At 40.6% G+C, this 15,390-nt stretch overlaps 1 protein-coding gene across 2 annotated transcripts in view; it reads left to right on the top strand.

Annotated features, from left to right (window-relative positions):
• The window catches only part of Pou6f2 (POU class 6 homeobox 2), a 396,956-nt gene that overhangs the window by 126,636 nt on the left and 254,930 nt on the right, over positions 1–15,390 (top strand). For both annotated transcript variants that reach the window (XM_004629565.3, XM_004629564.3), the window contains exon 3: positions 1,238–1,466. In XM_004629565.3, the coding sequence (XP_004629622.1) occupies positions 1,238–1,466 (229 nt within the window). The remainder of the gene's footprint in view (positions 1–1,237; positions 1,467–15,390) is intronic.

Genomic DNA, 15,390 nt, shown 5'->3' with positions numbered 1-15,390 from the left:
TCTCTCTCTCTCTCTCTCTCTCTCTCTCTCTCTCTCTCTCTCTCAAATAAATAAATAAATAAAATTTAAAAAAAAATATAAACATCTTTATTTTTGCATTTGATTATAGATCTTGACATTGTCCATGTGTAATGTTACCACTTGAATAGCAACCATTTGTTTGCTTAATATTCAGTTCATTTTTATGTATTCTTATGTCACAAACATGTTTTCTCTTCCTAAAGAGGTGTCATAATAATGCACTTTTATGACTACATAACGGTTCATCAAGTTCACTCCTGTAGCGAGCTGGCTTTCAACATGCTTTTTAAAATGTAATGCATATTTCCACTTATTTCTTTTCTTTTTCACTTTTGAATTCTATCTTTAAACTATATCCCAAGAGCATTGTTCAGTCAAAAGGAGGTGAATATTTCTTTCAATATTGGTTATTATCCTCAGGGTCTTTGCACTGACCTGCCTTCCCAACTCTTGCTCTATCATCTGTTTGTCTTTCTGTCTGTCTGTCTGTCTACCTACCTACCTATCTTTTCTTATTTATTTAGAGACAAAGTCTCCCTAGACTACTAAATTGTCCAGGGTAGAGTGTGTTCAAATTTGCAATCCTCCTGCCTCAGCCTCTCAGACATGCTCCACTAAGCTTGGCTGGGGATAGAAACACGTATAGCTCTTTACACAAATATTTCAAAATTGTTTCAATTGTTTTTTGAAAGGACTGTGCCAGTGTATATGTCTTGTGGTCCAGATCTGCATAATGGTGTCACTACAGACTTTCTAACATCAAGGAAATCTTTGACATTATTCTCATTTATCTAAAGAGTTGAAAATAGTGCTTTCTTGCTATATTTGAACCAATAAATAAATAAAATCCCAGTGATGTCAATGCATTCTTTCTAGAGCAACATAGAATAAATTAGCTGACAACTTCACACTCATGAGGATTAGGATTATATGAAAATGCATTGGAAAGATAATACATAAGTGTCAGGTATTGTTTTTAAAGGTATTTGAGTGCCTCAGTACAGTATAAACCAAATGAAATTTTCCAAAGAAGTAATTGAAATGTGTGATTGCAAAAACTGTTTGCATCAAGCTGTCTCTTTTTCTGGGATGGGACATGTTTCTTTGTTCCCTCTTGAGGAACTTTCTAATTGCAGTAAAAGGGAAAGCATGCTTTAAACATGTCCAGATCCTGGCCCCGCAGGAAAGTGAGGGATGTTTCTCTTGTGTGTTGCAGCCACTTCTGACGGCCCAGCAGCTCGCCTCTGCTGTGGCTGGCGTGATGCCCGGAGGCCCCCCAACCCTCAACCAGCCCATCCTTATCCCCTTCAATATGGCTGGACAGCTCGGTGGCCAACAGGGTCTGGTCCTCACACTGCCCACAGCGAATCTTACCAACATCCAAGGACTGGTAGCAGCAGCTGCAGCTGGAGGCATTATGACTCTTCCATTGCAAAATCTACAAGGTAACCCACTGCGTCAATAGATGGAGGGGTCTTCACACTGACCAGAGTGCTCAGAAGTGCACAAGAAAATTGTCCTGGATGGTAAATGTGGTTCAGAATTGCTTCCACCATGAAGGATATAAAAGATTTCTGCAGGAAGTGTGTTTAGCTATCTGTGCATCCTAAGCTTCCTCAAGTCATGGGCTTTCTGAACCCTTATTTCCTAACACTGATATTGAAGTCTTTCATGCCTTCTGGATGTTTGTGGGAGTTACCATTGCATGACACATTAGACACTTACCTGCAGAATTGCTATGCTATTATTTGAAGATCTGAGTTATTATCTCACAAGTTCTTCAATCTAGTCATGTGCAAAGACAGGTTATATGTTACTTGACTGTGGTTGGAACACCTCAAATATAGGACAGCATTTGGAATAATTAATAAATATGTGGTTCACAAAGTATATGTTAGGATAATTACCAAATAAAATTCAATTACTTAGGTTGATGTTTTACGATGATAAAAATATTTATTTTTATACTGAGGTTTTATAATCCCTGGGCATATGCCAGCAGTAAGACTCTGGTTTTACTCAGGAAGGGTAGGTCTCCTGAAAGTACGAAAGTTTTGACTATGAAGACTTGGTAACACTTACTGATAGATTGAGTCACAAAATGATTCTGTCAGAGAAAGAATTATTGTGATAGAATACTGTCTGAATAGAATTAGGTTGTCCACTAAAGAGGAAATGAATTGCTTTGGACTAGTCAAACATGCTTCTTTTCTATATTTATACGAACGTCAACAATTTTTTCTTTTTTGCAGAATAAGGAACTGGTTGGGTAAGTCATGTTCATAACAATTTTGAATGCTTTTTTAGTTGGCCAAATGTGAGGATTCCATTCACAGTATTTGATCACAGTGGTCAGAGTATCTGGCCACAGACAGCTCCAGACCTCTACAGGACTGGTGAACTCCGGACTTGAACTTCTCCACACTCTGTGTGTTCTGATAACTCTCCCATTGTAGCCACTTTTCAACTTTCATTTTAATGTTTAAAACAAATTCTCTCTGATAGCATTAAGTTGTGCCAAGGAACCCGCCATTCATGAATCATGCATGCCTGGGTTAGGCTAATGCACAAACTTTGCTTGTCTCAAACTTGAGAAAGCCTAGGAAGCCGGGAGCTCACGATTAAGCAAATAAAGCAGGAATACACAAGGTGAAAGCAACAAAGTGTAGGGAGAGGCTTTAATGTAGGTAGATAATAAAATCTTAATGAAGAAATGGGCATTATCAAAATGCAACCTTCCATTTGGAACATTTGTGCTTATGGGAATATTGAATATTATAAATAAACATAAGCTTGCAGAACTCCTAGGCAATGAATTAATGCAGCTTGGTTAAGACGGATGTCAAAGTCAGAGTTAAAAAGAAGTCTTGTTATAACTTTATGATGGTGTGATAGTCTTAGGCTTTTAGTACCTGTTACTTTAGGGGTTCAAAACAAGAAACAAATCCAATGTGAGTTTCTTCCATCGAGATTTTCTCTTTTGTGGGATAGGGTGAATGTCAAATTTAAATACGAGTGAAGGTTTGGAATTTGGTTTCTCTCTGCACTTTTGGTCTTAGAAAAATGGATTCTGAGTTTTGCAACCTGATGAAGTAGGAGCAACAAAAGTGTTTTCTCTTTATTCTCTGGTGCTTCTGACACAATTTCTCCATCAACATCATCTTCAGAAGTACACTGAAGGTGATGGCCCACTTCTTGTGTATTATGCAAGCTAAAGCAAACATTTCCTCTTTGTCTTCATCTTTGAGGTTTCCAGGGATGTTGGAGGGGAGGCGATGAAATCATTAAAATAAAACACTTCCTTGGAGTAAGCTGACTGGTTGTGGGAAAGTTTCCCAATTTTTCTTAACACTGAGTTCTTCTGCACAACTGCATTTATATTGTCCATATGAATGAAACCCAATTCTTAAATCCTCTTCAGTATACAAGGAAATTCTACCTTCCAATCTCCTTAGGTGTTTTTGTCTCTTTCATATCTTCATACATGATTTTTTCATACCTTTATCTTACATGTCTAAAAGGTAAACCGTCTTGGTTTGCTAGAGACTGGGAAGTTTCCAAAAACACAGTGTTTAAAACCAGAAAGTTCCAGACAAACCAGAAAGAGACAAACTGTGAGAAGTTCAAGTCAAAGATATGATTCTTATAGCGTTTGGTCCTAGAAAGTTCTGTATCTCCAAGGTACCCAGTATCAATGCCCATGCCAGAGGTCACCTCTTGATCAGCCCACCAGCTGTTAAGCCAGTCCAAACTCATCACCTTTAGGAACTAGTATAGCCTTTGACAATCCCTACCGTGTCTATGCTGTGTGCCTCTTCCCAAGTTATATCACAGAAGGAGGTAGCACTTGGGATAGTGGGTGATGACTGACTGGGAAATCATCACAGATGTCCTGGTCCCCTCTGAGATTGAGCCAATCCTAGACATCCTCAAGTCACACCCTTTATCATGGGACATAGTCTGTAAATGGGCTATTGATATCTCAGAAAGAATCCTTTCTTTCATATATGTCTATAGTCAACAGCTAGGGTAGAAGGCTGTTTTCCCTCCTTAGAGTCCATTGCCTGTCACAGAACATAAGCACCTGGTCTCAAGTCATTCAGAGTTCTTTTTCTAAATAACCAGTAAGACTGTTCATCTATAATAATGGGCATACCACCTTCCCCAGGGATTTTATAAAAACTACTGGAGAGCAAAAGGGAAAAGGATTTAAGTGCAACACTCCTAGTCTGAATTCAGTCCTGTTACTCTTCTCCATGCTGAGTCCTCTTTCCCCATGGAGGAGTGTTTTATTCAGAAAACAACTAGGCCAACAGAATTGCCTCTGACCACTCTCTAATCTTACCCAGCCTGCGACTTGCCCATCCTCCCAGCTCTAAAGCTGGAAATGTGCTAAAAGGAAAAATCCAAGTTGCTGACATAAGATTCTTAATGGTTTGGAATACAGGGATAAGTTTTCAAATATTTTCCTTTTTACTAGTGTGATCAAGAGCTTATTAATTTATATGCCCTATCAAGGAACACAGAATAGCTTTCAGAGGCCACAATTCACATGTGTGCTTCAGTGAGCTCTGGGGATGTGATGTTACAGGGAAAGCAGATCTTCTCCATCAAATAGCAGGGTTCATAGCCAGTTCCCCCTAAAAACATGGCCCCAGACCAGGAGCGTCAGCATCCTCTAGGCAGGGGAAATGCACAACATCAAGCTCCAGGCATACCCACCTGTCCTTGGTGCCTCGCCTCTGAATACCAGCACCTTGGGAGATTAGGTTTTACCACAGAAGTTTCAAAAGAAACAGACATTTAGTTCACAAATAGCATCTTCAATATGGTGAACAGGCTTCTTTTCCAGATTCAGACAGTCCTCTTTAGCTATGTGTAGCCCCCTCATTATCTCTTCACCTCTGCTCACCACCCAGGCCTCAGGCAAGGAGAATGACTAAGGGGTATTTTCTTGACAATTTTTTGTTTTGTTTTGTTTCTGTTAGGATATCCCTATTCTCAAGACTCAGAGGTTTTTCCTTTCCTAAGGAAGCATGACTGAAGCCCTTCCTGTAAGATTTTATCCAGCAAAAAACAGCTTTGCATTGCTGAGAAAAACATAGCACCCAGCAGAAATCTCATCTTCAGGGCATGGGGCTTTCCTCCTGAGATCCTCCCTTGCAAGAAAGACATTCATTTTTGTCAAGGCAACCGTGATGTCTGATTGGAAGGAGAAACAAGACATGGGAGTTAGAGATCAGGCAGGGTCCCAGGACCAGCGCTGTAGCACAGCCTCACTCTGACAGACTGACATTTGAACCTTAGAGGATTCAAGGAGCCATCAGGTTGCGGGATGTCTCAGCCCTATGTGTCCTCATGCAGGTGCCTGTCCCTGTGCCCAGAGTGATGCATAGCCTGTCCTCCAGAACATTTCTCTACTACCTGTATTGGCTCTTGGAGAACCCCTAGTTGAGTTTCAATCATCATACACATTGTCTCCTCTAAGTATGTGTGCCCTTCCAAACTGGCATACCCATTAGGAGTTTCTCATTGTTATCTGTTTCCTCCGGTTTACCTTTAAAAATAAATTAATTACTTATTTGTTTGTTTATTTATTTCTTTTATTGAGTACAGGGTCTCGCTACACAGCTCAGACTCATGGTAATCCTTCTGTCTCAGCCCCTGCAGTGCTGGAATTACAGGCATGCACTGCCACACCCAGTTTCGGTGGCCGGCATGTTGCAGAGCTAGCATGGCATAGAGCTGGCATGGCATGTGGTGCCGGGGATTGAACTCAGGTCCTTGTGCTTGAACCACACTATCACCCTGGCCCCCCTCAAGCTTGTCTTTATCTCCATGCTAATCTAAAATTCAGACAATCCAAGAGAGACATTGACTTTTGAGATGAGATATTTTATTTTTTGTCAGCTTTGTAGATCACTGGCCAGATTGAAGATTGATTGTTCCTGTGTTGAGGTGTTGGTTTCTGTCCACCCAAAAATTATGTGGGGTGGGATGGGACAGAAGGAGGTTACTGCACTATCGAACAGGGCAAGGACCCTGCAGGAAGACACTAGGCCTGCCTCACCCAAAACAGCAAGGAACCTGGCTGGCTCCCTGACCAATGAGAACTGCATGGGCGAGTGAGGTTCCTATGGATGTGGGCCAAGAATGAGCCACACTTCAGGCTCTGAGGTTGTCAAAGACTGGGGTTTAGTTTCTGACCATCTTAAGGGAATATCCTGTACATTGTGGCTGGGATCCAAGACAGAACTACTCTTCTCTGAGTGTCTAGGTAAGACTTAGAAATGACCTACTCTTTAATACCCTGGGTCCTTATAGGAGGTAAGTGTTGTGTCCTTTCTGATCTTCCCTCTGAGCACCCTTTTCTCTCTCTAAGAACGTTCCACTGTCCTTGGCTCTAGGTCCTTTGCACCGCAAGTTCACATGGCTGCTGTTCCAGGTGGTTGCCAACACATCCATACCTGGAAAATAGGACTAATAATGACAATAAAGCTCAAAGAAAGGAAATTACTAAGGTTGCTCCGTCACAGATTTCCTAAATGCCTTTGAAAGTCAGTGTCAGGCTGCGGAGATAGAGAGGTGGTCTAAGCACCTGTCTGGAAAGCACAAGAACCTGGGCTCAACCCTCAGTACCACATGCAGTGCCAGCCCTGGCCATGTCAGTGAACAAAACTAGGCATGGCAGTGGACACCTGTAGCCCAGTACTGGGGAGGCTGAGACAGGAGGATTGCTATGAGTTTGAACCACTAGCGAGAACATGTACCAAATAAATAAATAAATAAATATATAAATAAATAAATTTTTTAAAAAATTTAAAAGTCAGCATCTTCCATTACACTGATCAGTTTTATAGTACAGATGCCATATTAAAAATGTGATATTAGTTGTTCCAGGAAGGAAACAAAGACTATTAATTGATGTGACAAAACAAATTTCCCTTTAGGGAACTCATGTAGACACACTGGATCTTTTGCTCTTTTTCTTTTTTTTAATTAATTAATTTATTTATTTACTTATTTATTTGTGGCCGGCTCAGCCCATCCTGGGGTGGAGCTGGCAATGGGATGTCGTGCTAAAGACTGAACCGCAGTCCCTGTGCACTTGCCTATGCTTGCCCAAGCAGGCACTTTTGAGTGCTGAGTTATCTCGCTGGCCCTTTTTGCTCTTTTTAAACATGGGCAGGAAATGTGAATGTTAACTCAGCCATGCTGACTTGAGTGACAGCCGCAGCAAAGGGGTTTCAGGGACAGCAGAGGTAATTCTGCCTCTAGGATAGACAATCAGGGTAGCAACTTATTCACATAAAGCAGGCTAGAATGACCTGCTAATCACTGTGGGCAACATAAGTGGAGAATATACATGTGCCACGTAAGAGATTTATACTGAAATGTGACCATTCCAGGTAAGTCAAGCAGAACGTTGAAATTAATGACCAAAAAAACACATTAGAGGGTGTTACTTAACCCGAACATGGAAAAGCAGTTAGGTTCAGCAAAAGTTGAAAGAAAAATCAAGGCCAATTGTGGCTTTCCTGTCCTTTCTCTGACAGGAAAACCTGACCTGTTCTTTACCTGATTTTCAGAATTAGTCCTTTTTGTGTTGTTGTAACAGAATGCCTGAGTCCAGGTAATCTGTCAAGAAAAGAGGTTTATGTAGTTCATGGTATTACAGAATCATAGCTGAAGACTGGACAGTTGGGGATTGGCTGGTGAGACCCTTCTAGCCACATTATAACATGGATAAAAGGAAAAGGAACTTCATGTGTGAGGATTGGCATCACTTTATGAGAACTCATTCTGATATGAACTTACTTACTCTGCCAGGCCAGCGTTAACACTTTCATCACCCTCTGCCACCTCAACACCTCCATACTCCCAGCCCATGCACCTTTGGGGCAACAAGCCATTTCCAAACTGTATCCCTCCCTGAATCCATGCTTGTACATGGTCAGGTATGTGGGAATGGTTTGGAGGGCAGCAGCTTCTTATGCAAGCTACACTACATTTCAGTTTTATTTGTGGCAACTTTGTTTTCACTGGCATTCAGTTACATACAAGAAAATTCATAGATCTTAAGGGCTCAGTGTAATGAATTCCAATAATTAGGGCCATCTTCTAAAATCAATATATAAAATATTTCATTGTTCCCCAATCTTCCTTTGCCTCTCTTTGAAGTCAATCCCCTACCTCCAACCAGTAACACTCACCCTGCTTTTTTGTCAGTATAAGATGAGTTTGTTCTGTTCTAGAACTTCACATGAATGGATTCATACAGAGTGTGATTTGTGCTTGTTACTGATCGGGAGCACATCTGATGTGGATGTGGGAACCTCCTTGGGAAGTTTCCTGACCCAGTTACAACTTACAGAAATCCAAGGGTCAAAGGGTTACCCGAGGTGTCATCCAACATCTACAGAGTAAAACCTCTCCAGAGAGATAGTTCTCTCAATAAAGAGAATGCTTCTCATCTTTTTTGCCTGAAGTTGGTTCCATGTTCTAAGTTCTTTCCAAGACATATATCTTGAGCCTGATTGACCTTTCTTGTTGCCCCACAGCCTCCTTTTTGCAGTCAGGCACTCTGATCTCCTTGATACTCTTTGAAATTGTGCAAGACTCTGTGCATCTGTTCCTTATGCCTAGAGAACTCTGTCCTCAAAAAGCATCAAGCCTATCAAGCCTATTCCCCACATATTCCCCCATCCTAACTCCTGTCCTCTTTATCTGCTTTGTTTCCTTTTCCTCTAACATTTAGTACCCTCTACAAAATCTCAGAAATGTTGAAGTGTTTTTCTTCCTTCCCTTTTTAAGCATTTGGGGTCATACCACTGGGACCATCAGGAGCCTGGACAGCAGCGCTGTCATGTTTGGTCCTGGTGCAAGACAGGAGGATCTCTCTGAATGGTGCACTGATACATAGTACCTGGATCTTTCATGTCTTGTTCTGCCCATAGATTGGAAGTCTTGAGGTGTCCTTCTTTATTTGGCTCAATAATATGGTCCAAGAGATAAGGACAGCCCATTTGCAAAAGATAATCAAGTATGTATGGATAGCGGATGGATGGATGGATGGATGGATGGATGGATGGATGGATGGGCAGATAAATGCATGGATATATGACTTTTTAAATTAATAGGAGTTTGTTAAAGGGAAGTAAGGTGAGAATTTAATGTAGAGAAGATGTTATAAGAAGAGTGGAGTCTGTTGTGTTCCATAAAATTTAGCTGTTTTTCAAGTGACCGTTAAGCATCCCAGGTGGCAAGAAATTAGACTACTGGGGCAGGAGGACCTGGAATGCCTGTCCTGTGCTGATAGGAGTCTAATATGTTGGCAGTGAAAATTCTTATCTGCAATGCAAGATGCTGAGATATTTTCATGAATACACATTTCCATTTGCTTATTTCTTTGGGGGCAATTCTAAGGACTCCAAGCAGCCTATAATATAAGAAACATGAAAAATACAAAGCTTTTTATTGGGAAAAACAGGCTAAGGTTTGGAACTACAAGTCAAAACTATGCATCAAGTTACATAGATTTAATTACCAGATAATAGAATCATAGCATTTACCAGGAAGCAGGTTTGTTTTCATGTTTAACACAAAGTCTATTCATTTCTTCAGCATTCCTTGAGCTTTGATATTGAGCTAGGCTGTGGTTCAAATGTAAGAGGCAGCAGCAAACAAAATGAAGAGAATCCTTTAAGGCACATATCTGCTGGTTGGGAGTAAAGTGGGTGAAAAGTGATAGGGTTGTGAATGGTGTCTCTTATACAAGGTCATCTGTCACTGTTTCTATACTGTACAGAGGTGCAAAGGTTGCAAAGAAGCATGGCTGTCATGGCCTGCTTGTGTCTAGGTATGACCCCACAGTCACATGCAGTCCTGAGCAAGGGCTTTCCAGAGGTGGCTGGACCTGGAGTGTGTGGTGCTGGGATCAAGGGTGTGGGATTAGTAAATCGGTCTACTGATTGGCTTGGCATAGTTCTGGCTAGGATTAAGGGTGTGAGTGCTACACCAGCTATAGGATAGGTAGTCTGCATGCACATAAGGACAAAAAAAGAGAGCTAACGTGCTCTTGCCTGCCTGCTTGCCTTGGCCTGTTTCTCCTCTGTGATGTCCTTCTGCAATGCCATCCTGCTTGGAACCAGCCAACTATGGATTGAAACCCCCATACACTGAGCCAAATCAACTTCCTGCTTTAACTTTGGGTGTCAGGTATTTTGTCTCAACAACAAAAAAGTAACTAAGACAACACTGTACTATATCTGGGGAAGAGCATCCCCTGGGAGAAGTTCTGAGCACCAAGATCAGTTAATCATGAGGACACTGGATGTAGAACAGTGCACATCCTGCACAAAAGGCTGTCTGCATCATGTAGCTTTTGCTCCAGCCATAAATAAGCAAAACACCCCAGTGTCACCCAGTAGTGAAGCCGTGCTTTTGTATTTTCCTATTATATCTTAGCATCAGATGGGCGGGCATTGTACTGTGTATCTTCCAAATTCCAGGATCTGGGCTGAAAAAACAGTTGCTTTTGGGGATATGCCCCTCCCATTGAGAAGGAAACAGGATAGCAGAACCATGAGAGCTCCTAAATCTTTGGAATCTTTGGCTCCAGAGCAGGATGAACACCTTACACTATTATCCTGCAGCAGCTGTGTAGATAGCTCAGTGGCATTAGTGCCTGCCTGGAAAACTCAAGGTCCTGAGTTCAATCCCTGGTACCAGCAGAGAGAGAGAGAGAGAGAGAGAGAGAGAGAGAGAGAGAGAGAGAGAGAGAAGCATTGGTTTATCTGATCACACCAGTGATCAGATAAACCAAGGCTACCGCAGCAATGTGGGGAAGAAGGTAAATAATCCCAAAGGCAGGGAGCAGGAAGACCTATTTTGAAACTCTATTACAAAATGCTATATTGTTCAGCCTCTACCTCATAGAAGTGATACTGAAAAGCTTTTGACTAAAGTGATTCTGAGGATTGCTTCCAACACCAAGATTCCATAATTCCATAAATCCGTTTCATTGCATGGGTATCCAAATGGAACATACATTAATAATTTCCTAAAGTGGTAGAATTTCAATGACAAATGTAAAAATAGATAATAAATGTAGGGAGAAACTGGAGACTATTTAACATAATAAGGACTCTCACAGATGCAATTCTTTTTATGTAACATTAGGAAAGGACAGAATTGTAGGGACAAAAAAAATCTGTGGTTGCCAAGGCTAGGCTGGCAAGAGACCATAACAGCACACAAGGATTTAAAGCTGACACAATTGCTATCTTGTGGTGGCCCCATGACTGTGTCCATTTGTCAAATCTTTACCAAAAAGGGGAGCCAGACTTTACATAAAATATATTTTAGTGTTTCAAAGAAGATAATGAGTAATAAAGTTCAACTATGAATTGAATGCTTTACACACTCTGAGCCAACTCAACTTTCTCCTTTAACTTTGGGAGTCAGGTATTTTATCTTAGAAACAAGAAAAATAACTAAAATGACACTGCTACTATACCTGGGGGAACAGTGTCCCCGGGAAGAAGTTCTGAGCTCCAAGATCAGTTAATTGTGAGGAGAAAAAAGTATGACTACAAAGCTGATGATGGGGGCTGGGAAGATAGCTTGGATGTCTGAGCACCTGCGTGGCAAGCATAAGGACCTGGATTCAATTCCCGGTACTACATGCCGCGTCAGCCCCAAAACCGGGCATGGTGATGCATGCCAGTAATCCCAGCGCTGGGGAGGCTGAAACAGGAGGATCAGACTATGAGTCTGAGCTGCATAGCAAGACCCTGTATCAAAATATATAAATAAATAAAAATTTCAAAAAAAAATTAAAAGCTGATGGTGGGATTAAAGGTAGAAAAGTCTCATGAAAATAGGACTCAACTTCCCTCACTAGTGTGAGGTTGCCTCCATTTCTCACATGAAGAAGGTAAAATTAAAATAATTGGATTTAAAAGCATGTAATTTGATCTCAGTTTCTTTCTTTCTTTCTTTCTTTCTTTCTTTCTTTCTTTCTTTTTTTTTTTTTTCAGAACCTGGGATTGAACTCAGGCCCTTGCACTTGCCAGGGAAGCACTTATTCCACTGAGTCATCTCCCCAGCCCCAATCTCAGTTTATTTTAAGAAGCACAAACAAAACCAGGTATTCAGGCTCACACCTGTATTCCCAGTACTCTTGGAGGCTGAGGCAGGAGAATTGCAAGTTCAAGTCTCACTTGAACATCTTAGTGACTTATTGAAACCTTGTCTTAAAATAGAATTTTTAAAGGGCCAAAGATATATCTCAGTGTGAAGGCTCTGAATTTAATCCCCCTTATTGAAATAAAAAAGTATACATCAACCCCATAAAGAAAAGAAAAGATAAACACCATATAGTCATCTCTCAGTATCCATCCAGGGGCTCTACAGATAGGAAGATCCAGAAACTGAAAGCCGTTGTGTAAAACTACGTAGTATTTACCAATAATACATTCCTATCCTCTCCTAAACTTTAAATCATGTCTATATGACTTTTAATACCTACTACAATATGAATGCTATCTAAATAATTTCTATGCTGTATTGCTTAAGGAATAATAATAAAAAAATTCTGTATATTTTTAGACACAATTTTTTCTGTGATTACTGAATCCAAGGAGTTGCCCTGAGAAGATGAAGATTCAAATGTATATACCAGTGTTGTTAAGAGATTCCAGGCAATGAAAGGTTATGCACAATTTTCTTTTTATCTTTCATTGTTTGAGTACACAGAGTACCCACATTAGTAATTGCAACTTCTAGACGGGAATACTTTCTGTGCATTAAGGTGGAAGATTGAACACAAAACTTCATTAATGGCATTTCCAGGGTTAAGTTTATGGGTCTGTCATCCTGACTTTCTAAGCATATTTGTGTAAGAAAGGATTTTTTGTTTTTGGCACTGGGAATTGAATTCAGGACCTTATGCTTGCCAGGCAGGTGTCACTTATCTATATCCCTGGCCTATTTTTCTTCAACAAAGAATCTCTTAAGTCAATGTCCACTGATCCTCAAATTTAAACAATATTAACACAAAGCAATTATATGCATTCATTATGCATGAGAAATATTTAATATTCATAAAATTCACTTTAAATATGCTTGACTACATCCTTCATAGGGGAAGTTCTTGGTGGAGTGTGAGTGACAGGGCACAGGCACAGACACCTACGAAGTGGTACCATTCCTGAAGAAGACAAGGAGGTGGCTCACTTTTGTGCTGTCCTAGTAAGAACCACACTCAGGACATTGCCTCCCAGTGTCATCATGCACAAGAGAGCAGGATCTGATGCCACTCACAGAAAAAGTCAGTGCAGTCCCCACCACAGAAATGAGAAGAAAAGGCTCTAGCTTTTAGTGTGCAATGATACGTGGCTTGCTGTCACTAACTGCAATATTAAAAATAGCTAGTGCATAAATTCATATTTGTGATGTGATTCAGAAGAGCCCCACACAACATGCCATACAATAATACCAAATCCGCCATAAAGAAGTTATGAAAAGTAGTTGCAATGTGTCTTACTTTGGCAGTTTTCAAACCTTGGCCTCTCTGAGACTTCAGAATTTTTATATAAAATACCTGGAAAGCCTGCTCTGCAGTACATTATCCTGGGAGCAGGTGTCACTGAGGCACTGGGGCATGGATTAAACTAGAAGCACATGAATGAGGAGTACGACTAGTATACTGTGTATTTAAGAGATACTGTCAATGGAATAAAGCATTGTCAAAGGATAATGGTTTCCAGCTGCCACATAAATGTCAAAGCAAAGCCAGAGCATTTATTTTCAAAGCAAAAGGCAGGAAAGTAATATGATCCCCAGTTTGCACATAATAAGGCTGTAAATCCATCAGGGCATTTGATGGCATCTAGCGAGGTGTCTACACTAAGATGTACAAACTGGCTTAGATTCCAAACCAGCCATCAGGGTTGACAGAAAGAGAAGCTCTTTTCCAAGATGGCTGCCAGTAAAATGGCGTAGACCCTGCGGGGAAAGACTACGTTTGAAATTCTTCTCTTGTCTCACTACATTACCAGGGATGAAAGGCAGCTGGGCCTGCCTGCTTACTTTTCCTTTGTAACCAAAATAAAGAGGACTTCTCTATCTGAGAGAAGGGGGAGGTCAGGAATGGGAGAGGTGTTCAGAAAAAGAAGTGGAAGATGGTAGCTAATTCCTTTCTTCCCACTATTAGAGAATGGGGAGCTAACGTTCTCCAAGAAAGTTGTATCTTCTTTTATGTATATATTTCTTGCAGGGAAGACTTCTAATGAGAGGTCATATTTATTGTTTCTCAGCTTTCTCTAAGGAAAAGCTAAACCTCATTTCATTCTGTGATCTATGCCCAAAGATTGATTGACCTACTTCACAAATACTTGTGAAGCATCTGCTGGTTTCCAGGCTCTGAGCTAGGTACTCCACTCTAGCAAGAAGGCTACTGCAGTAATTCTGGGAGAAAGGGAACTTGGAACAGTGGTGGAGAGCAGAGACTAATTTTGGAGACATTAACAGGGTGGATTTGATCAGATGCTGTGATGTATTAGCTGTAGAGGAATAAGAAGGAGAGGAGAAATCATTAGTTCAGTTCCATATGAGTAGTTCAAGATTTCAGGGAATCAGTTTTAAGTGAACGCTACTGCATTTAAGTGGAGATACCATTAGCTAGTTGGAAATGTGTGAATCTGGAGTTCAGCCTGGAATTTGTGCTGGAGATGCTGATGCACAAACCATCAACATAAGTGACTTAAACCACAAAGAGGAGAGATTTCTGGAGGAGAAGTTAGAAGGGAAGCACCACAATCCCAGCTTTGGTGGAGCAAGGGGTAGGTACAATGTAGGCCAGAATTCCCAGCAAGTCTCAGAATTAAGCGGAGGCTCTTGTAACTATCTCTGTGTTAGGATTTTCTTCCACAGATAGAACTTACACACTCACATTGGAGTCTTTGTTGCTTATCCCTTCTATAGCCAGAATGCAACAAGAAGGAAACTTTTTTAAAAACGAGAAGTACACTATTGTCAGTTTGCTTTTTGATCTTCTAAGGGCACACCAAGTTTCCATGTATAAAGAAGTTAGTTTAAGGCCTTGTACATAAAAGCTTTAACATTTGCTCTTTTGATGAAAAGTAACTCAATTGATTTATTGGGAAAGGAAAAAAGGAGAAAAAGAAAGGGGAAAATCCATGCAAGTATATATGCAGGATAGTACAGATGATTGTAATATAATTTCCATCAGTGTTTTGAAAGTAGCAGTTAACGTTTAAAATTTTTACTTAGACTAACTCTATATGCTAATATCTACAATCTGAGCAGCTACATCAAGGACAGAAATGTGCAATATAAAAACCA

The sequence above is a fragment of the Octodon degus genome, unplaced genomic scaffold (genome assembly GCF_000260255.1).
Source record: "Octodon degus isolate 3935 unplaced genomic scaffold, OctDeg1.0 scaffold00031, whole genome shotgun sequence".
Classification (NCBI taxonomy): Eukaryota; Metazoa; Chordata; class Mammalia; order Rodentia; family Octodontidae; genus Octodon; species Octodon degus.
This window is presented reverse-complemented; position numbering and strand designations above follow the sequence as displayed.